The sequence below is a fragment of the Cupressus sempervirens genome, chromosome 6 (genome assembly GCF_028749045.1).
Source record: "Cupressus sempervirens isolate cs-2001-9-10 chromosome 6, ASM2874904v1, whole genome shotgun sequence".
NCBI lineage: Eukaryota > Viridiplantae > Streptophyta > Pinopsida > Cupressales > Cupressaceae > Cupressus > Cupressus sempervirens.
Genome location: NC_143123.1, coordinates 548,677,678 through 548,699,737, shown reverse-complemented (window position 1 = coordinate 548,699,737; position 22,060 = coordinate 548,677,678). Strand labels below are relative to the sequence as shown.

At 37.1% G+C, this 22,060-nt stretch overlaps 1 protein-coding gene across 1 annotated transcript in view; it reads left to right on the top strand.

Moving 5' to 3' along the window:
* Positions 1-21,328, top strand: part of LOC149553435 (Leucine-rich repeat protein kinase family protein) — a 45,406-nt gene extending 24,078 nt beyond the window's left edge. Inside the window, exons 4-7 of the mRNA XM_089788880.1 lie at positions 9-220; positions 407-459; positions 18,820-18,934; positions 20,474-21,328. Of these exons, the coding sequence (XP_089645006.1) occupies positions 9-220; positions 407-459; positions 18,820-18,934; positions 20,474-20,740 (647 nt within the window). The 3' untranslated portion in view covers positions 20,741-21,328. The remainder of the gene's footprint in view (positions 1-8; positions 221-406; positions 460-18,819; positions 18,935-20,473) is intronic.
* The last annotated feature ends 732 nt before the right edge of the window (positions 21,329-22,060 follow it).

Sequence of the window (22,060 nt, the reverse complement as noted above, 5' to 3'; positions counted from 1 at the left end):
TTTTGCAGGTCAGTTGACTGAAGAAGTGCTAACCTGGCCACAAAGGCTGGCTGCTGCAATTGGAGTGGCAAGGGGTGTCCATTTCTTGCATACAGGTGTGGTGCCTGGAATCTTCCATAACAACTTGAAAATCACAAATGTTCTGCTAGACCAAAATAGGGTTTCAAAGTTGAAGGGCTATAACTTGCCAATATTTGCAGAAGGTACAGATGATCTTGAGGTGAGTTTAACACAGTAGAGTTGTTATTTTATAGATTTAAAACAATGGGTGAATGCTATCTCATGGCTAACTTTCAAAGTTTTTTTTTCCCTTCTTTAAATTTTCTAGTAGAAATCTACCTTCAGAGCGCTTTGAGACAATTGGATAACTGCAGCTCATTAGAAATATCTGGTTGACCATTTTCAGGTCAAAACAGAAACCATTAATTTGGTGCACAAAGAAGCAGAAATCAAAAGCAGGTACAATTTATTAGTCAAATGTTTTAAAATGCTAAGTTTCAGTTTTACATTGATTGTCATTGTTAGTATAGTTCTTCATCTTGGTTAGTTGCTGAGTACTACCCATTTTTTATGCATTTAAGTTTTGGTGAATTTTTCTTGTTAAGTTTCCTGGTGGGTTTTTTGCAAGTTTTGTGCTGAGGCCAAACACAGAAAAAATAGTTTTTGGCCTATCTAAAAATTATGATAATGGCGTATTCCATTACATTTTGTGTAGTTTTGAAGGCCTTCATCTAGGCTTAATAGTTATCATTGTGTTGTGTGTCCTGAAGCTTTGTGTGGTCTTGAAGGCATTCGTTTAGGCTTGGTGACGGGGGCTCTGCCCCTCAACCTGGACTTTTATTAGCAACAGGCAACAAACGGATGCCTCTCCTTGTTTCCCACCATTCTCATTTGATACATTTTGTAGTTGTATTTTAGATGAAAATTATCTTTTTCAATTATATCTTGAATTTTCTATATATTAAACTGCTATTTAAGTTTGGCAGGTTTCGCCATGTTTTTGCGCAGTCGAAATATTTTTGTCTACCAAATCCAAGTCGGGTCTAAGTTTGTGAAATATGACTATAAGTATGTATCTACTGCAAATCCTTGCGCTGCAAACATCCTAAAAATCACACTGCATATTCATGCAGTCAATTGTATTTGTATCACATAAAAATATGTCCAAGATTATCCATAGGACTCTTCTTAGCATTGCTCCTTATGTTTCACATAATTTGTAAAACAGGAGAAGCTTATCTGGAGCAATGATTCTGACAAGGATTGATCATTGTACTACGAGTGTCACCCCGAGTTCCAGTAAATTTTAGGCATGGAAGTTATGAAGGTCTGTTTTTTGCAGATTTTGCTTATTTTCCTGCAAAAGAGAAAACTCAGGACCTGAGCACAAACAAAATGAACCAGAACTACAGCATTTCTGAGCCTTTTGTGAAAGCCCACAAGATGATTTTTTTCCCATTTACCTTACACATTGTTCAAGCTTTGTACACATCAGTTTTGACTGAATGATGAAGCTTAGAGGTAAACCAAACCTGTCAATCCACCTAACCTCTGACATGCAATTATAACAGTTCATTTCATAAAGGAATATTGTCAATATTAAAATGCTTTTTGAGAACTCCCCTACATATTAGGAGGAATGAAGAAAATCCAAAGAATCGGCCCAGCCATGAATATAAATGTGCTTTCTTCTTTACGCAAGCAAGTCCCAGCAGTGTAGTCGTTTCCTTTTAAAGATTATAAATTATAAACTTCTGTTTATTATGTGTGACATAGGTACTAAGGAGAAGGATTGGAATTTCAATGATGAAAAACAGAGTCCAACTCCCTGAACAATATTAGTATATATTGTTGTACATTGGTGTTTGGATAATACAAGTGCAGCATAAGAAAATCCAGAAAACTTTTGTCCTGTTGAACTTTAAATTTATGGGCTGCTACGGTATCATTTGAAAATTCGCCTTCAACCTGTATATATTGATTGCTACTCTCTTTCTCTCTGTATTTATTGATCGCTACTCTCTTTCTCAATTGGAAAAAGGCTTAGTTATCAGATGTGTCCTAGGGCCCTCTGAGTCAGATGCAAATGCACGCAGTGGTGCGCTTGGATGTGTACTAGTGGTTGTTGGGGATTTTCCTGTACAAGATGGTGTATTTTTCAACTATCAATTGGCATCTGGCATTGGTCAATGATATACTATCAAATGATTTAGTTTTACAATTCTGCACATTTCTTTAATTTTTCTGTACGTAGTATGTACACACAGTCACACACACCCACGTGTACTTAGATGCATCCAAACTCTCCAAAACCTCTTTTCATGCATCCACGCATCAGGTTCTTGTAACTGCATCCAAACTGGTAACCAATGAAAAAGTCTAATTTTCTTTGCTTTTTCTTTCAATTAAAATATTGACTTCTAAATGTTATCATCCAAGCTTGCAGTCGGCAATAGCTAATGTTCATTGGTTTTTGTTGTCTGTGTATTTGTTTAAGCTCCCGTGACAATGAAGTCAAAGTAGATGGTCCAGACTCCCACTTGATATAGACATGCAGCTATCATTAAGTCATGTTAAAGTGAACACCCAATCTCCTTTATAATGAAAGAACAATAAAGGAAATTATCCTCTGCCAATGAATCTTTGCTTTCAACATTTTTGAACTTTTGTAAAGCAGTCTAACAGTAGAGAGATATTAATAGAGAAAGAAACTGGAAGCTGCAGGATACCTTGACATAGTTGCATGTTATTGAATGTAAGAAATCCTAAGGATCAAATTTCAATTTATCACCTAGAAATTTAGAATGCTTGATTTGTTAATTTCCATAGGTTAGGAGGCTTCATCTCTACTAACAAAATTGAAATAGAATGGAGCAGAGTGAAAATAGCATTTCAGTGTGAAAGACAATATTCCTGCTGGACTACAATTTTGTCAAGAAAATCATGTGATTATGTGATCTCTATTCTCCAATACATTTTGATATAGAACAAAGCAAACTTTGCTTTCCTCTTATATCAAAGCTAAACTGTTAGTGATTATAAAGATCATAGCAAGCGTGAAGCCCCCAATATTGGAGATGGCAAGTTGGTAATGTTCTACAGACTGGCATTCTTAAAAGCCACTTGTATATGGAGTTAGCTCCATGGAACTTGATTAAGGTAAGATACAATGTGTGACACAACATCACTTCAAGTGCAATCTATATTCCTGTCACATCTCAAAATTTAACTTGCATATATGCCATGGCAACTTGGTAATAATTCTATGGATTGGCATTCTTACAACTCATGTGCATATGGAGTTAGCTGTGTGTGAGAAGCATGCAACTGCAATCTATAACTGTAGTTGGAACTTATTACATTGCTTTTGCCTTTTGAAGTGGTTTTGGCATTGTTGTCGGAGTGGAACAGGGTTTCCACAACCCCTTTGGTACCCAACAATGCCTTTAGAATTCATTTCAAAGGTAAAAATGCATAGATGCAACTGTGAGATAAGGTCTCTAATTTCCAACAATATGCCATACTTGTGTTTGAACTAAACATGTAGACCTAGAATATTGATAAGTCCCGCGACCTCATCCTGAAATGAATATTGTATGATGAATTGTAATGGAGTTTGCCAGACAAGCCACGTTGGTAAATGAATTAGAAAAATATATAGACAAAGATGCTTATAAAGAACCTTTGTTCACACCTCATCATCAGCAAATAACTTGGCTCATCGAAACAATTAATTGTAAAACATATCAAGAATAATACTGTCATTATATCCTATAGCATGCTAGTTTGGAACAATGTAACTTGGGTGCGTGCACCCGAGTCAAAACCCCGGCGCACCCGGTGTGCGTAAGCACCCGGTGTGGGTGCGTCACACACCCGAGTACCCCCGCCAGCAGCTTTTCCACCGCTGCACCCCCGCCGCACTAGTCGAGCACTCGGGTGGGACGTGGTGCTTGGGTGCTTCTCGGGTGCGCGGGTGCTAGTTAGGTGCTTGTGGGGTGCTTCCTGGGTGCTCCGAGAAGAGGCCCAAAAAAGTTAAAAAAAAACAAGTGTTTTTGCATTTTTTTTTTGTTTTTGTTTTTAAAGTATGCTAACCCTAATTGGGTGTGGGTCCCATGTGGTCTATTTGAAGGCTTAATAAGACCAATAGATCTCATTTTCATTTCACCATTTTTGAGCAGCAAGGAGCTAAGTGAGAAAGAGGGTTTGGAGGAGCTTGTGAGAGATTAGTGGGTGGTTTTGCAAGGGATTGCAAGATCAAGAGGAGCAAGAGGAGCAAGAAAGTTTGATTTGGCAAGTGTCTTCTCAAGTTCAAGCCTTCAAGGTAGGGTTTTTTTATTTTACTTAGTTTTTTTGGTTTTAAAAATCAATTTATAATTTTAAAATTTAGTATTTAGTTTTACTAAGTTACTTTCAAGTTTCATTCTTGAATCTTGTTGATAGTTGATAGTTCTTAGTTCTATGATTTTTTATTTTACTATCTATATTAATTTTTTATTTTTTTCATTGCTCTTAAAATAAAAATATGGCAATATGGCATATGCTGAAACGTATAAATACGCTTCAGCATATGCCATATTGCCATATTTTTATTTTAAGAGCAATGAAAAAAATAAAAAATTAATATAGATAGTAAAATAAAAAATCATAGAACTAAGAACTATCAACTATCAACAAGATTCAAGAATGAAACTTGAAACTTGAAAGTAACTTAGTAAAACGTTTCAGCATATGCCATATTGCCATATTTTTATTTAGTATTTATTTTTAGTATTTAGCTTCATTTTTTAATACTTTAAATTTTTAAATAGTAAATGCTAAAATTAAATAGTAAAATTTTAAGTTTTAAATTATTTTTACTTGGGCTGAATGTATCAAAATCATTTTTATAATTTAATTTTCATTTTGTGAAATTTAGTTTTATAAATGGCTTCTAGATCCGGCCAAAGTGCAGAAGACATGGAAATTAATGAGCCAAGTGCATCTGATTATGAGCCTGAACCTGAGCTTGAAGGAAGTGATCCTGGGGCTGATGTAGGTGGTCAATCTGAGCCTGAGGAAGAGCCTCCTTATGTTGCACCAGGGGTGCCTTCTCCTGATTGCCCTTCAGAGATTTTGAGGAAGTATGCTAGGGGTCCTTATGACCCAAAGTCCCCTCTTAAACAGTTTGCTACAAAAATTACACAACCTACACCTTCAGGGGGTGGCACATGCAAATGGAAGTGCAATATATGTGGAGCAAAATGGTTTGGCAGCATTGCAAGAATTAATTCACACCTCCTTTTTTGGAGTAGCTATGGTGTGAACCCATGCGTATTCTTGTCAAATCCTGAGAATGTCAAATATAGAATTGAAGCCAATAAACTATGGGGCATTCCTAATGATAGTGATGTTCCAATGCCTAGATCTTTGTCTGCTAGGCAACAAGTACAAAATATACAGCAGTTACATGGGCAGCGAGATACATCTACTCGTATCTTGCATCAGAGAGCAGGGACTATGTCACCTACACCATCATTCTCCTCACCTACACACAGTTCAGTAGGGGACAACAGTAGGGGGAAACGGAAAGCAACTACAAGTCGTAGTGATAGTAACCCCATTGCTCATTTATTTAACATGCATGCAAGGGACTGGTTAGATGATGCTGTTGGTGATTTCTTCTTTGCCAATGGCATCTCTACACATGTGGCTCGATCTCCCTATTTTGTGAGGATGATGACCATGGCAGTGAATGAGGGAGCGCCATCATAGGTGCCACCAGGTGACCACAAGTTGAGGACTATAGTGCTGGATAGAGCCTATGACAAGGTTAGGATCTTGATGGAGCAAATGAAAGCATGTTGGATGGAGTCAGGTTGCAACATTATCATGGGTGGGTGGACGGACATTAGTCATCGTCCACTCATCAACATTATGTTTACATGCATGGAGGGCCCATACTTTTTGAAGGTAGTTGATTGTTCAGGTCATTGTAAAGATGCTGATTTTTAGTTTCATGTGCTTAGGGAAGCCATTGAGGAGGTTGGACCACAAAATGTGGTCCAAGTTGTGACAGATGCAACACGTGTGCAAAGCTGCAGGGAGGCTTGTTGAGGCAGCTTATAGGCATATTTGGTGGACTCCATGTTGTGTGCATGCCATGAACAATGCACTCAAAGACATGAGAGTGGATTAGAAAGGTGGTTAATGATGGGAGAGAGGTGCAGATGTTTATCTGCCATCACCATACATCACATGCACTTTCTAGGAGCTTCGCAAAGAAGCAATTCCTGAAACTAGTCGAGACTAGGTATGCATCATATTATATTCTCTTGGAGAGAATGATTGAGTTACAAGAGCCATTGCAACTCATGGTTATGACACAAGAATGGAATCGATGGCTTGAATCTAGAACAGAGCAGGGGAAGAGGGTAAAGGAGACAGTGAAGAGTGATGAGTTTTGGAGTGATGCAAAATACATAGTCTCCATCATTACTCCAGTGTTTCAGGTGATCAGATATGGAGATGCAGATTCACCTAGCCTTGGAGAAGTTTATGAGTGCATTGATTCCATGCTTGAGCAGATGAGGGCTGTTGTGCGTGAGAGAGGCCCCACTCTAGTATTCTATACAGAGCACATTGAGCCTATCATTCATTGCAGGTGGGAGAAATTGAACACTCCTTTGCACATGGCTGTCTATGCATTGAACCTGAAGTGGTACATACCTAGGCCTGGTAGAGTCACACCACTTTGGGATGATGAGGTGAAGAATGGGTTCTTTCGATGCATTGACAAAATGTATGATACTGAGACTGCTAGTGAGATTTGCACCGAGTGGTCCGAATTCGCTAGTCTTTCAAGTAATCCTTAAATCTTGATTCAGTGCTCTAAACTCTTTATAATTATAAGTTCTTTTAATAATTAATTGTTACTTTACTTATAAGTTATAACTTTATTTAAGTTATTTATAATTTTAATATTATGTTATAAACTTTAAAACTTGTAACTTGTCAGATACTCGGATATTGCAAAGGTGGATCTCAAAACCATGGCACAAAAGAATCCCATTTTGTGGTGGAAATGTCATGGGTCACAGAAGCTAAAGATCACCTCACAAGCCATCCGACTGCTTTCTCAGGTTTGTAATACTAATAACTAATTCCAGTCCTTCATAATCTTAACTTGAAGAGTTTTACCTTGCTGATTTTAATTTATGATTCATTGATTCAATAATTATTAATCATCGATTTACCATTTATCATTTGTTACAAATTGTATGAACATTTGTTTGTAACTTGTAAGTTGTAACTTTCAACTTTGTTATCTCAGGGGTCTAGCTCCTCCGCTGCAGAGAGGAATTGGTCCACCTATAGCTTCATTCACTCTATTAAGAGGAGCAAACTTACCTCTAAGAGAGTGGAGAAGCAGGTTAGACATGCGAGTACAAGGAGAGCCCTGCAGCACGATGAGATGTGGAGCCAGAGGATTCAGCTTAGATTGATGAGGATGCCGATGCAAAAGCCAATGTAGGGCTAGGTTGTGTTCCTTTAGAGGATCAGGATCTTACCCACGAGGAGTCTAGTAGTTCCAATGATGAGGACTTCGGCATAGGGGATGATTAGAGAGCACTTGAGATGATTCCATTCTCATGATTGGCATTTTGTCATTTTGTTGATTATACTCACTTTGATATGGCTATGATACATTATTATTATTTCATTGTTTCATGCTATTCGGCTCATTGTCATCATGAGCATCTTTATGATATATGATATTCATAAAATCATATTTGAACAATGAATTTTGAATTTTGCATCTTGAGCTAAGCTAATTTGTCAAATGGTCATTAGTAATAGTAATGGTTATGAAATTTCAAGTTTCAAGTTTGAACTTATGGTTTGTGAATCGCATTTTAATTTTCTCTATTCATTGTAGTCAACTATATTTGGTATGTTAATATTACATATTTATATAATATATTGAAGTATCATTTCATAATTAGCATTTTCAATCATATATATTAATAATATTATATATATACTATACAACCCCCTACCCCCACTCCCTCTCCTCCCCCCCAACCCCCCCTCCGCTCCCCCGCCGCCGCACCCCCGCCGTCCCCAAATTGAGGCTATTTTTTACCCGCACCCAAAACTCGTCTCGACATCCCCCCGCACTGCCGCACCCCCGCGCCGCGGTAACACTACTTTTATATCTTCAAGTCAGCATCCTAATTTTGGCTCCTCTACGCCAACACTTACAAATTTATCTGTTCTTCATACCCAACCATCTAATTTCGACATAACATCGACAAATGTGTAGTATAGCTCAATGAAATACACCAAGATTTTACCATCACCTCCTACCTTCATTGAGTTTAGTGTTGTCTTTAATGGGGTTTCCCATGATTTTGTTCAGTAGGGCCTACATTGTTTTTTAGAGTTAGTTAATTAGTATAAGTACTTAAGATCTTGAGTATCTATTTTGTGAATATTACCTTGTAGATCTAGACGATACCTTTGAGAAGAGTTTTCCCTTTGATGACACTTACATTGCAGTTGTTATCTCATCTTCTTTCGCTATAGAGCTACTACGATTTCCGCAATGCTTGGATTTGCCATCATCTTCAGTTGTGTCAGAACCCTAATTGTGATCTGGCCCTGAATTTTGTAATGACATGCTTGTCTATATGCTTATTTGAATATGAAACCTAACTGTCATAACATTTGGCCCTCAAATTTTGTAATTGTGTCTTTGTATATTTGCTTATTGGGATCTTTATCTAGTTGTTAGAAGTAACCTTTATAACTATTTTGTCTGGCATTGTGTTGCTACGGGGAAGCCAGCTGCTTGTAGCAGACCACTTTCAACCATCCATTTAACTTTGTGTAATGGGCATCCTATTTCCTCTATTTACTCTTTCCCAAATTCAGCTAGGTTAACATGCAATAACCTAGTGTCACAAATTTCTTGCAGAGAAATAGTTTGCCCTAAAAGTTGTTCATTAACCAAGGTCTTTATACTTCATTTAGTCTGAATTCTAGCTCAAAGCCATGTTTTTAAATTCTAAGAAAAAATTGATATATTAATGAGGAAAACACAATTTTCACCATTGAATTTGTTTGAAAAATACTCTTCTGGAGTAGAGACTGCAGCTATGCTGCTTTAGAGCTGTGGGAACTGCGGAATTTTTTGCTATTGTTTTAGTATCTTTATGAGTACAATTCTGCTGTGGTGTGGTCAATTTCTCTCAATTCACAATTATGCTCTTACTCTCAAACCGTCTGTGATAATTCAATATGAACTGCTTGCAAAATGACTCCTTTGGATTGATTTTCTGTTTTCAATGCCTTAGCATCCCTTTGACCCTTACAGATCATAAATGCTGGTAAGTGAGCCCTTTTCTGGTGTCACCGCTCAAAACAGCCTTTGAAACCAAGGGGCAGCCTTTTAGTAGGTTGTGGAAACCTTGTCAGGGTCCAACAGAGATTTTAAAATCACCTTTTGTACTCCAGCTCCCTCGTCTCTCCTTTTGATAGCCTCATAATCCATTACTTGAAAGAAAGTTGCGAGTTTAATCTCAGGTGCTGACAAGGAAATGAAACCTTGTCTAGACCTGGACATAATCTTGAGATGCACTCCTCATTATTTTAGCCAGGTCTTCAACAAACTATGAAATCTGAAAGCTTATGAAAGTTTTAAGTGTCAGGCTCTGAAGAAGTTGTAAAAACCTCATTGGGGTCCAACAATGTTTTGACATCAAGTCTTTCAAGTATTTTGGCAACTTTCTTCTTCTTTGGAGGCTGGAGTTTTTAAATTTCTTAGTTGTGAGTCGGGGTTCAGAAATGGTTTTGAGAACCAAGCTTGGCTTGACACAAAGGAGAGACTTAGGACTCCTTTTGAATTAAAGGTTTCGGGGTAAACTTAAAATGAGTTCTAAAGGCCCTGTTGGGTGACACGAGGGTTATGGAAACCCTGTTAGACTCTGACAACAGTTACAGAACTACTTCAAAAGGCAAAAACAATGTGATAAGTTCTAAGTGTTAAACATTTCATCAAGACTTTAGTAATTTTTAGATGCATATAGAAATTCAACAAGACTCCTGTAGACTTAGATTTTGCTATCTTTAGGGGAAAAAAATTGAAGGGGATGACCAAACCCAAAGCAACATTTTACATGTGCCAGTTGCTCAAATGCAAATCATTATAAGTTATCTTTAACAATTGCTGCTATGAAAAACAGCCATAAATCAGCTGCTACAAATTCAAGATCAGATCAAACAATTCCAAAACAGCAGCAATATTGACTTATGTAACATGTCTCCGTTCACCTCTAATTCTGTTGTATGATCTCTGTTTTCATGTAAAGTGATTCAGTTCATGTTCAGTTGAGAGTTGTATTTTAATTCCAAACCAGTATTACCTCGGCGTGGGGGTGTGGCGGTGCGGGGGGGCATTGGGACAAGTTTCGGGTGCGGGAAAAAAATAGCCTCAATTTGGGGACGGCCGGGGTGAGGCGGCGGGGGAGCGGAGGGGGGGAGGGGAGAGGGAGTGGGGGGAGCGGTTTGCATAGTATATATATAATATTATTAATATATATGATTGAAAATGCTAATTATGAAATGATACTTCAATATATTATATAACAATGTAACATTAACATACCAAATATAGTTGACTACAATGAATAGAGAAAATTAAAATGTGATTCACAAACCATAAGCTCAAACTTGAAACTTGAAATTTCATAACCATTACTATTACTAATGACCATTTGACAAATTAACTTAGTTCAAGATGCAAGATTCAAAATTCTTTGTTCAAATATGATTTTATGAATATCATATATCATAAAGATGCTCATGATGACAATGAGCCGAATAGCATGAAATAGTGAAATAATAATAATGTATCATAGCCATGTCAAAGTGAGTATAATCAACAAAATGACAAAATGCCAATAATGAGAATGGAATCATCTCAAGTGCTCTCTAATCATCCCCTATGTCGAAGTACTCATCATTGGAACTACTAGACTCCTCGTGGGTAAGATCTTGATCCTCTAAAGGAACACCAACTAGCCCTACATTGGCTTCTGCATCGGCATCCTCATCAATCTGAGCTGGATCCTCTAGCTCCACATCCCATCGTGCTGCAGGGCTCTCCTTGTACTCGCGTGTCTTGTGATCTTTGAGCCGCAAGTAACCATGTACAGCAACCAGCTTCTCCGCTCTCTTAGAGGTAAGTCTGTTCCTCTTAACAAAGTGAATGAAGCTATAGGTGGACCAATTCCTCTTTGCAACTGAGGAGCTAGACACCTGAGATAACAAAGTTGAAAGTTAAAACTTACAAGTTACAAACAAATGTTCATACAATTTGTAACAAATGATAAATGGTAAATCGATGATTAATAATTATTGAATCAATGAATCATAAATTAAAATCAGCGAGGTAAAACTCTTCAAGTTAAGATTATAAAGGGCTGGAATTAGTTATTAGTATTACAAACCTGACAAAGCAGTCAGATGGCTAGTGAGGTGATCTTTAGCTTCTGTGACCCATGACATTTCCACCACAAAATGAGATTCTTTTGTGCCATGGTTTTGAGATCCACCTTTGCAATATCCGAGTATCCTACAAGTTACAAGTTTTAAAGTTTACAAAATAATATTAAAATTATAAATAACTTAAATAAAGTTATAAGTAAAGTAACAATTAATTATTAAAAGAACTTATAATTATAAAGAGTTTAGAGCACTGAATCAACATTTAAGGATTACTTGAAAGACTAGCAAATTCGGACCACTCGGTGCGAATCTCACTAGCAGTCTCAGTATCATACATTTTGGCAATGCTCAAAAGAACTCATTCTTCACCTCATCATCTCAAAGTGGTGTGACTCTACCAGGCCTAGGTATGTACCACTTCGGGTTCAATGCATAGGTAGCCATGTGCAAAGGAGTGTTCAACTTCTCCCACCTGCGGTGAATGATAGGCTTAGTGTGCTCCGTATAGAATGCTAGAGTGGGGTCTCTCTCATGCACAACAACCCTCATCTGCCCAAGCATGGAATCAATGCACTCATAAACCTCTCCAAGGCTAGGTGAATTTGCATCTCCATATCTGATCACCTGAAACACTGGAGTACTGATGGAGACTATGTATTTTGCATCACTCCAAAATTGATCACTCTTCATTGTTTGCTTTACCCTCTTCCCCTGCTCAGTTCTGGACTCAGGCCATCGATTCCATTCTTGTGTCATAACCATGAGTTGCAATGGCTCTTGCAATTCAATCATTCTCTCCAAGAGAATATAATATGATGCATACTTGGTCTCAACTAGTTTCAGGAATTGCTTCTTTGTGAAGCGCCTGAAAAGTGCATGTGATGTATGGTGATTGCAGATAAACATCTGCACCTCTCTCCCATCATTAACCACCTTTCTAATCCACTCTATTTTCCCCATGTCTTTGAGTGCATTGTTCATGGCATGCACACAACATGGAGTCCACCAAGCATGTTTATAAGCTGTCTCAACAAGCCTCCCTGCAGCTTTGCACACATGTGTTGCATTTGTCACAACTGTGGTCCAACCTCCTCAATGGCTTCCCTAAGCACATGTTACTGAAAATCAGCATCTTTATGATGCCCTGAACAATCAACTGCCTTCAAAAAGTATGGGCCCTTAGTGCATGTAACCATAATGTTGATGAGTGGACAATGACTAATGTCCGTCCACCTATCCATGTAATGCTGCAACCTGACTCCATCCAACATGCTTTCATTTGCTTCATCAAGATCCCAACCTTGTCATAGGCTCTATCCAACACTGTAGTCCTCAGCTTGTGGTCACCTGGTGGCACATATGATGGCTCTCCCTCATTCACTACCATGGTCATCATCCTCACAAAATAGGGAGATTGAGCCACATGTGTAGAGATGCCATTGGCAAAGAAGAAATCACCAACAGCATCATCTAACCAGTCCCTTGCATGCATGTTAAATAAATGAGCAATGGGGTTACTATCACTACGACTTGTAGTTGCTTTCCCTTTCCCCCTACCGTTGTCCCCTGTTGAACTGTGTGTAGGTGAGGAGAATGATGGTGTAGGTGACATAGTCCCTGCTCTCTGATGCAAGATACGAGTAGATGTATCGCGCTGCCCCTGTAACTGTTGTATATTCTGTACTTGTTGCCTAGCAGACAAAGATCTAGGCACTGGAACATCACTATCATCAGGAATGCCCCATAGTTTATTCACTTCAATTTTGTATTTGACATTCTCAGGATTTGACAAGAATATGCATGGGTTCACACCATAGCTACTCCAAAAAAGAAGATGTGAATTAAGTCTTGTAATGCTGCCAAACCATTTTGCTCCACATATATTGCACTTCCATTTGCGTGTGCCACCCCTTGAAGGTGTAGGGCGTGCAATTTTTGTAGCAAACTGTTTAAGAGGGGAGTTTGGGTCATAAGGACCCCTATCATACTTATTCAAAATCTCTAAAGGGCAATCAGGAGAAGGCACCCCTGGTGCAACATAAGGAGGCTCTTCCTCGGGCTCAGATTGACCACCTACATCAGCCCCATGATCACTTCCTTTAGGCTCAAGTTCAAGCTCATAATCAGATGCACTTGGCTCATTAATTTCCATGTCTTTTGCAGTTTGGCCGGATTTAGAAGCCATTTATTAAACTGCATTTCACAAAATGAAAATAAAATTATAAAAATGATCATGATACATTTCAGCCCAAGTAAAAATAATTTAAAACTTAAAACTTTACTATTTAATTTTAGCATTTACTATTTAAAAATTTAAAGTGTTAAAAAATGAAGCTAAATACTAAATAAAAATATGGCAATATGGCATATGTTGAAACGTTTTACTAAGTTACTTTCAAGTTTCAAGTTTCATTCTTGAATCTTGTTGATAGTTGATAGTTCTTAGTTCTATGATTTTTTATTTTACTATCTATATTAATTTTTTATTTTTTTCATTGCTCTTAAACTAAAAATATGGCAATATGCATATGCTGAAACATATTTTAATATGGCAATATGGCATATGCTGAAACCTATTTTACTAAATACGTTTCAGCATATGCCATATTGCCATATTTTTATTTTAAGAGCAATGAAAAAAATAAAAAATAAATATAGATAGTAAAATAAAAAATCATAGAATTAAGAACTATCAACTATCAACAAGATTCAAGAATGAAACCTGAAAGTAACTGAGTAAAACTAAATAGTAAATACTAAATACTAAATTTAAAAATTATAAATTGATTTTTAATACAAAAAATTCTAAGTAAAATAAAAAAACCCTACCTTGAAGGCTTGAACTTGAGGAGACACTTGCCAAATCAAACCTTCTTGCTCCTCTTGATCTTGCAATCCCTTGCAAAACCACCCACTAATCTCTCACAAGCTCCTCCAAACACTCTTTCTCACTTAGCTCCTTGCTGCTCCAAAATGGTGAAATGAAAATGAGATCTATTGGTCTTATTAAGCTTTCAAATAGACCACATGAGACCCACACCCAATTAGGGTTAGCATACTTAAAAAAACAAAAACAAAAAAAATGCAAAAACACTTGTTTTTTTTTATAACTTTTTTGGGTCTCTTCTCGGAGCACCCCATGAGCACCCCGTGAGCACCCGTGCACCCAAGAAGCACCCAAGCACCATGTCCCACCGAGGTGCTCGACCGGTGTGGCGGCGGAAAAGCTACTGGCGGGGGTACTCGGGTGTGTGACGCCGCATTGGGTGCGCACACCCGGGTTACACTAATAAAAGACAATTCTACGAACTCTAGAATAGGATTCATAGAAATCAACTAATCTAATAAGTGTTTATAGGAGTAGTATTAGAGGTCTCTATGTTGTTATGATGTTCAAGATCTTCCTAGACAACAATCTCTATAACTGTATGACAGTCATATGGTCAAAAAACATTAAGAGGTACAAGGAAATCTGTACAAGGATTTTCTATGAGTGGAGGTTCATCTAGATCCCCATAAAGATCTCATAGACACCCAATGTGAGTGGTGTCCATATCATTTTTATGAATAATTAATCTTAAGACGTTCAAACTAATCTCTCCACACAATTTTCTACAAGAAAGAAGTGGGTTTAAGAACCAGTCTATATGGATGGGAAGGCACTTAAAATGCTCCAGGATATAATCTCACTTTATAATTCCGTCTATACAATTTGATAAGCAGTCAGATTTTTACAACCCTAATTAATTCAAATCAATCAAGCAGAGACCTAACAGGCAATGCAAAACAAAAGTAATCCCCAAAATTTGGAAATTTAAATTAGTTCATGGAGTACATAATATGCAGTGCATAAAATCTTCTTAAATATTGCAATTTTTTGGCATTTTATCTTGTACGATTATAATGAGAGTTCAAACTGAAATTAAATTTAACTTGATTATAATTAGGCAAAACAAATAAAATCCTACTGGAGAGCTCAGAAAGAGCCTTTCAATGCTCATAAGAAATCGAATATTGGACATTTCAGCAAAAGTGACAGTCATTTCTCACTCAATGTTTCAGGAACTACCTAGAACCTCAATAAACTTAGAAACACAGCCAAAAGGTCTGCCAAAATAACACTACAACCAAAATTAGAAATATCTGCTAACTGGAAAAAATTGCCAAAAGAAATGATCTGCCAAATTTGGTAGATTTGCTAAATTTAGGTTTACTGCCAATTTCAAAACTACTAAACTGTTGGTGCCATATAAGCCAAAAAAGCTAGACAAGGTTGTTGAGCAATGAGATACAAGAAGATTGCAAATGGAGGGTGGCAATTAGTATACATAGGCCTTCCAAAAGTACCATGAGGGCAGGATGGCAGTGATGGGTGCAAAGGCCACACCCCACATAAAAAAGGTCATGACCTTTTTAAGAACTACAAACCTTTTAAATAGGCTGTGGCATGTACTCAAACCACTGGCTTACAAATATTGTTTTTATTTTCTTTTTCTTTTTTCTTTTTGAATCCAAAAACAATTGCAGAAAAAATAAACCACATATTACATAATTTTTTAAAATTTATTTATAGCAAATTATAAAAAGCATAGAAATGACAAACCAGGAAATGGGGCTTGTTCAGGGGCTGAGTGCGGATAATCCTCTAGTGGAGGTCACTTCTGTTCAGTGGTTGCTTCCAGAGCAAGGATGGGTCAAACTATATTCCGATGGGGATTTGAAGGGCATCCAGGGCCAAGGGGAGTGGGCCAAAGCAGAAGCACCCTCCCCCTCGTCCTCTGGTAATACCTTGGCAACTGGGCCGATAGATCAGTAGAAGGTACAAATAATGAGGCTGAAGTTTAGGCAACACTTGTAACAGTTTAGAAGGCTAGTCAACTAGAAGTAAGAAAGCTACACCTAGAGGGTGATTAGGTAGTCACAGTTTTGGCAATAACTAGTGGAGCATCTTAGGGCTGGTATTTGAATAAGTATGTGAAGATCATTAGAGCCTTGCTAGGTGAATTCGGAAGCAGATGCAATGTCTAAATTGGGTATCAGATTGGCAATTTTGGGGAAGGAAGAGGCTATGGAAGAGTGGGACTAGAAAGGGGTATGGCTGGACTGAGATGATGGGGTCATTCCCAACATTGTCTCTTAGGAGTATTCATAAATAAGAGCATAGGTAAAGGAGCATAGACAGATAGTGGCACAATTTAAATATAATTTAAAAAGTTAATGCCTCGCTTCAACTGCTGAGCTCATACTTGTCTTTTCCAACTCTTATTGAGCAATGATGAAGGTAATTATGAGTTGGCAGCAAGGATGGAGGTGTCTTGATGACTTCTAGTATGAGAGAATCGAGAACATGAGAAGGTGGATATGGGTTGGACGAGAATCCGGAAGCCTATGGCGAAAGCAAGATATGATAAATATAGAAATTGAAGGTGCATAAAACATTTTCTTGCTCATCAGTAGAGAATTGGGTGTTACGGGAAGGAGTGGTGACAATAATGGAGGAGGATTTTTCTTTGAAGACCTTGCACCTTTAGCGATTTTTTTGTGGCAAGATATCCTGCAAAAGTTTGAGGGGATTTTTAGGTTTAAGGACCCAAGGTTTTTGCAGATTCTAAATCTGTTGTTGGGCAAAGAGTTTATGGAGACTGACCATAGGTACAGGGTCAATGTGGACATATCTTCTGTGGTAATGCGCGGGCTCTCCAGCTGGGTACCAGGGAAGAAATACATTGGATAATGTAGGCCATTGCCAAACCAAAGTGGGATGGGGGGCATGGGACAAATGTTGTCTAATGGCAAAGGTGGCGCCATGTCCATGGCATGGGGTACTCCTACCAGCCTTTCTTGGTATGGAATATGACAACCTGGAAAGAAATTCACATAGATGAGGCACGGGATGGTTTGTTTCTGCTTAAAGACTTTCTTTGTGAGGAGGGAGGAGGAAGCTGCTTGGGCTCGAAAGAGGGCAGTGGGGAAGAGGAAGCTGATTGGATGATTGCCCACTACCCAAGCATAGAGGCAAGCAGTAGTCTTTTTTTGAGTCATAGTCATCCAAGAGGGATTGTTGATGGCTGCGGAAGTGAGGAAGGCCAAGAAGATGTGGCATCAAGGGGACGAGGAAGGAGGCCGTGTACAACAGCTGCAAAGGCCTGATTTGAATTGGCATGACCTAGTATATAGATTGTTGATAAGTAGGAGATAATTTCCACAGCTAGTCAAGTTGTGATATTGCTATCAGGATTTAACTGTATGATTTTTGAGTCAAACTCATTGACCCATGTTTCATGAGTAGTGATTCAACATGAATCCATCTCTCATGAGAATAAATGGAACACTTAGCACTCATTGGATCTAGGTGATGCTCACAGGGGTGAAGCACCAGGACTTCCCGGGATATAGATTGTTTTCAATTTAGAAGAATGTATTTTGAATTCAGAACCAAGGATAGCTTTCACTGCAGCTGTCCAAGTTTGGATCCTTGGATGCTTTTGAAAATTTGTATATGCTGTTAATTGCACAGGCCTGTAACCCGATAAATGTAATAGTTTCTCAGTATGACTATATAGATGGTAAATGAAGCATGGTGAATGTAAAAGATCTTTTGAATATCGATAAAATATTAAAATATGACTTATTGCCAATAAAAAAAACAGGAAATGGAAAAAACCAATGGCTTGAGGACAGGATTTTCATTGTATCTCAAAGGGTTGCAATTTGTCATTGACTTACTCCTTAGCAAATTAATGACAATGGTAGAATATCCTTCAATTTCGTGCTTCTCTATCTTTTGTTCAAACACAGCTTCAGTCTATGATTTAGAGCAAGGAACTCTGTGTTGTTGTTCATCTCCTTTAGCAAAAGTTTTGAAGCTCAGGAAGCCCCACTCTGGAATATCCTAGGTTTCCCCTTGAAGCGCTGTCAAAACTTGATTTGTACCAATCATATTCTGGAGGCTTCCATTCAGCGAGGGTCCTTTTTAACCCAGATTCAACTCCCGCATCTGCACTAATGGTGGAGGTCTATATCAGTTAAATTTTAATTACAACATTGATGCATCATTTGTTTAAATACATTCACAAATCTAGCTGGTGCACAAATATGACCAGAGACTTTATATTTAAAGAAAAATATTGTTGATAGTTTCATGTAATTGGAAAAAAGATGATGAACCTTATTGTCATGTATAGAAAGTTGTCTGTTAAAAAATGCAAAATCCTCATTTATTTGAAATATGCTACAATGGATGGCCTAATGATTGATGAACAAATTAAACTCATTTTTTATAAATTAAGCATTTTTGTGATGATTTACCTTTTTTTTCGTTTCTCACAGGAAAAAGCTTCTTGACAAGGGTGATATATATAACTTTGGTCTCATTCTACTAGAGACCATCATTGGGAGGCCACCTATTCCACCAAATCAAGAAACAAATACAATTCAAGAGCTGGTAGGCTTTTCGTTCTTATAAGTCCTGACATTCTAAATTTACATTTAAGAGTGTGGAATGACTTTTAATATCCATTCAAAACTGTTCTACTAGACTTAATGGAACATATATTTATTAGAAAAATAGAACAGCAGTTAAAAAACAGAGAAACTAAACTTGCAGCTTGTTATTCATCATTGGTAATACTATTTCTAAATATATTGAGTCATATGACTTCATCAAGATCCTATAATTATGCTAATATATATGACAACAAGTTAATACAATTGAGAGCAAACAAGATATGACTGACAACTAACTGAGAATTGTGGACAGCTAACTCAAACACTTATAGAAATCTTATTTGATTCCTATTCTAGCTCTTTAAATGTTGGAGCATTATATTTCAAAGCCCCCTCTTAGTGCTACAACATTAAACTATAGGAAATACATTATGCATTTTCTTTGAAAATAGTTCATAGACCAGTAAGATTTTTTTCAAATTGTTCTCACTTGTTGCCAAGCTTTCAGATTTTCAAATCTCCCTGAACTATTGGACACCAATCACCACGTTTCTCATAACCCCAATGAGGTGTAGTTTCTCTGATCCGTTAGCACCTCAGACTATTATGCATCAATCTAACATCTACTACATCCTTTCCTATCTTCAAGCATTGAACTCTTCAAAACAGAATAATTGTGTCATCTTAAATGAAATCAACATCACCATCAAGATCTGGTGGTTCTTCACCAGCTCTCATCTCCTTGATAGCTTGTTCTCGAACTTATAACATTTTTTTTTAACAATAAGATGACTCTGATACCATATTAGAAAAATAGAACAGCATGTTAAAAATGGAGAGACTACTTGCAGCTTGTTATTCATCATTGGTAATTACAAATATATAGTCATATGACTTCACCAAAATCCTATAACTATGCTATTACACATGACAACAACCTGTTACAATTGACAACAAACTAGATATGACTGACAGCTAACTAGAATTATTTGGCAGCTAACTGAGAATTGTAGAGCGCTAACTCAAACACATCCACAAATCTTATTTCTTTCGTATTCTAACTCTCTACATGTTGAAGCAGCAAATTCTAAATGGAGAGACTAAACTTGCAGCTTGTTATTCATCATTGGTAATTGCAAATATATAGAGTCATATGACTTCACCAAGATCCTATAACTATGCTATTACACATGACAACAAACTAACACAATTGACAGCAACTAGATATGACCAACAGCTAATTAGAATTATTTCACAGCTGACTAAGAATTGTACACAGCTAACTCAAGCACATCTACAAATCTTTATTTGTTTCATATTTGAATTCTCTACATGTTGAATAAAATATACTCAACATTTTATTTCTCTTAGCTGTAAATATTGATGTTTAAGGTATTTTCTTTATTTGTACATTTTCATAGTTCTTCCCATGGTTCAAATGATTGTTTTACCATTTTGGATGATTGCAAGCAACATTGCAAAATCTTTGTACAAAGTCCAGGATTCTTCTTTCACATTGCACTATATTTATTTGCAGGTGAATGTAATGAGTGACTGGCAGACTAGAAGCCAGATTGTTGATCCTATTATTTTAAGAACAAGCATTGATGAATCACTTGCAACAGTCATAGAAATCACTGGTAAATGTCTTTCAAAGGATCCAGTATCTCGTCCTTCAATGGAGGATGTGCTCTGGAACTTGCAGTATGCAGCCCAAGTGCAAGATACATCAGTTGGCGACTTAGAAAGTGGTGATGATTCGCCCGTCAATTTTCCTATTGGTTTGAAATCTGGTTATACTTAGAGATTGGCACATCTGGGAATAACGTTTTGAAAGAGCAGAGACCAACAAGCTGCTCAAAAGCTTAGTACTTGTTTGTTTCGTAAGGTTTGACATGGCAAAATGCTTTCATAATCTAAGAAGATTTTGACACCCTCAAGAATGAGAGGCAAATGTATTTGATGTAAAACTAATCAGACTGGAGATGCTGTGGTAGAAATACTGTGTACTAGAGGAGAAAATATGGTGCATACTCTAAATATGAAAGGGAAACAGATGCAACAGAACGGAATTCACTGTAGATGATCTATTTTTTGTAAGAGCAGTGTAGCCAAAGTGACGGCGAAGGCGGAAATGATTTATTACTCAGTGATATATTTCTTCATTCATTGTTTTTGTAAAAAGTAAAGCATTCTTCCCTATAAAATAAAGAAACGAAGTGATATTTTGTTTAGAGCAGTTCTGAAGAGCATTCGCATTAATTTGCTGCAAAGATACTGACAAAATGCTTCAGTTTGGAGTGCACTATTTTCATGCTTGACCAAATTGTCAAGATAAGATTATTTTGAAAAAAATAGCCCCTAATGTTATATTTTTTAATTTTTCCCCCAAGATGAACACTAAGCTCTGTGAATACTGTTCATATACATAAGCAGATTGGCTGGAATTTACTTCTAATTGCATTTTTTATAAAGAAAATACATTGCGTGATCAGTTTTACATGATTAGTTTTTGCAACTTGGTTTGTTCTAGATTTACTCGTGACTAACAGTTTTAGTATAGATGAAATCTTTCCACTATCACTTTTAAGTTTATATGCAAACTTTAACTTATTGTAGAAAATTAAGAATTAAATTAAGAGAAGTCTGGTTACAGTGTAAAACTTAATCTGGGTCATTCCATCTTGTTTGGATATTTTATCTGATATGGATGAAAAATCAGATAGCTAGTGTTGATATCAAGGAAAAACAAAATGTAAATGAAGCATTCTTATAACATCTTTTCATCATGATTGGACATTCTTGCAGTCTGACAAACAATTTCCATTGGCAGACAGTTATCTTTGAAGTTTCTTCGTTGGTTGGAAAGTTCTCTGATTTTCCTATTTGTAGTGCTTGAACTCAACCACAATAAAATGCTCAAGTCTACCAACTTCCCTGTGGCAAAAGTAAATGTCTCATCTTTGATGTGGGACTTAGTTTACATCTCCTGATTTTGTTACTGAAATTGTAAGCCTTGCTTGAACAGATTTTAATTCTTGCTTCAAAGGCCTTAAACTCTTGTTATTGTCAATGAATGTGAATGGAACAATTAAATTACTTTAATATGGTTGAGTTGTGGTTT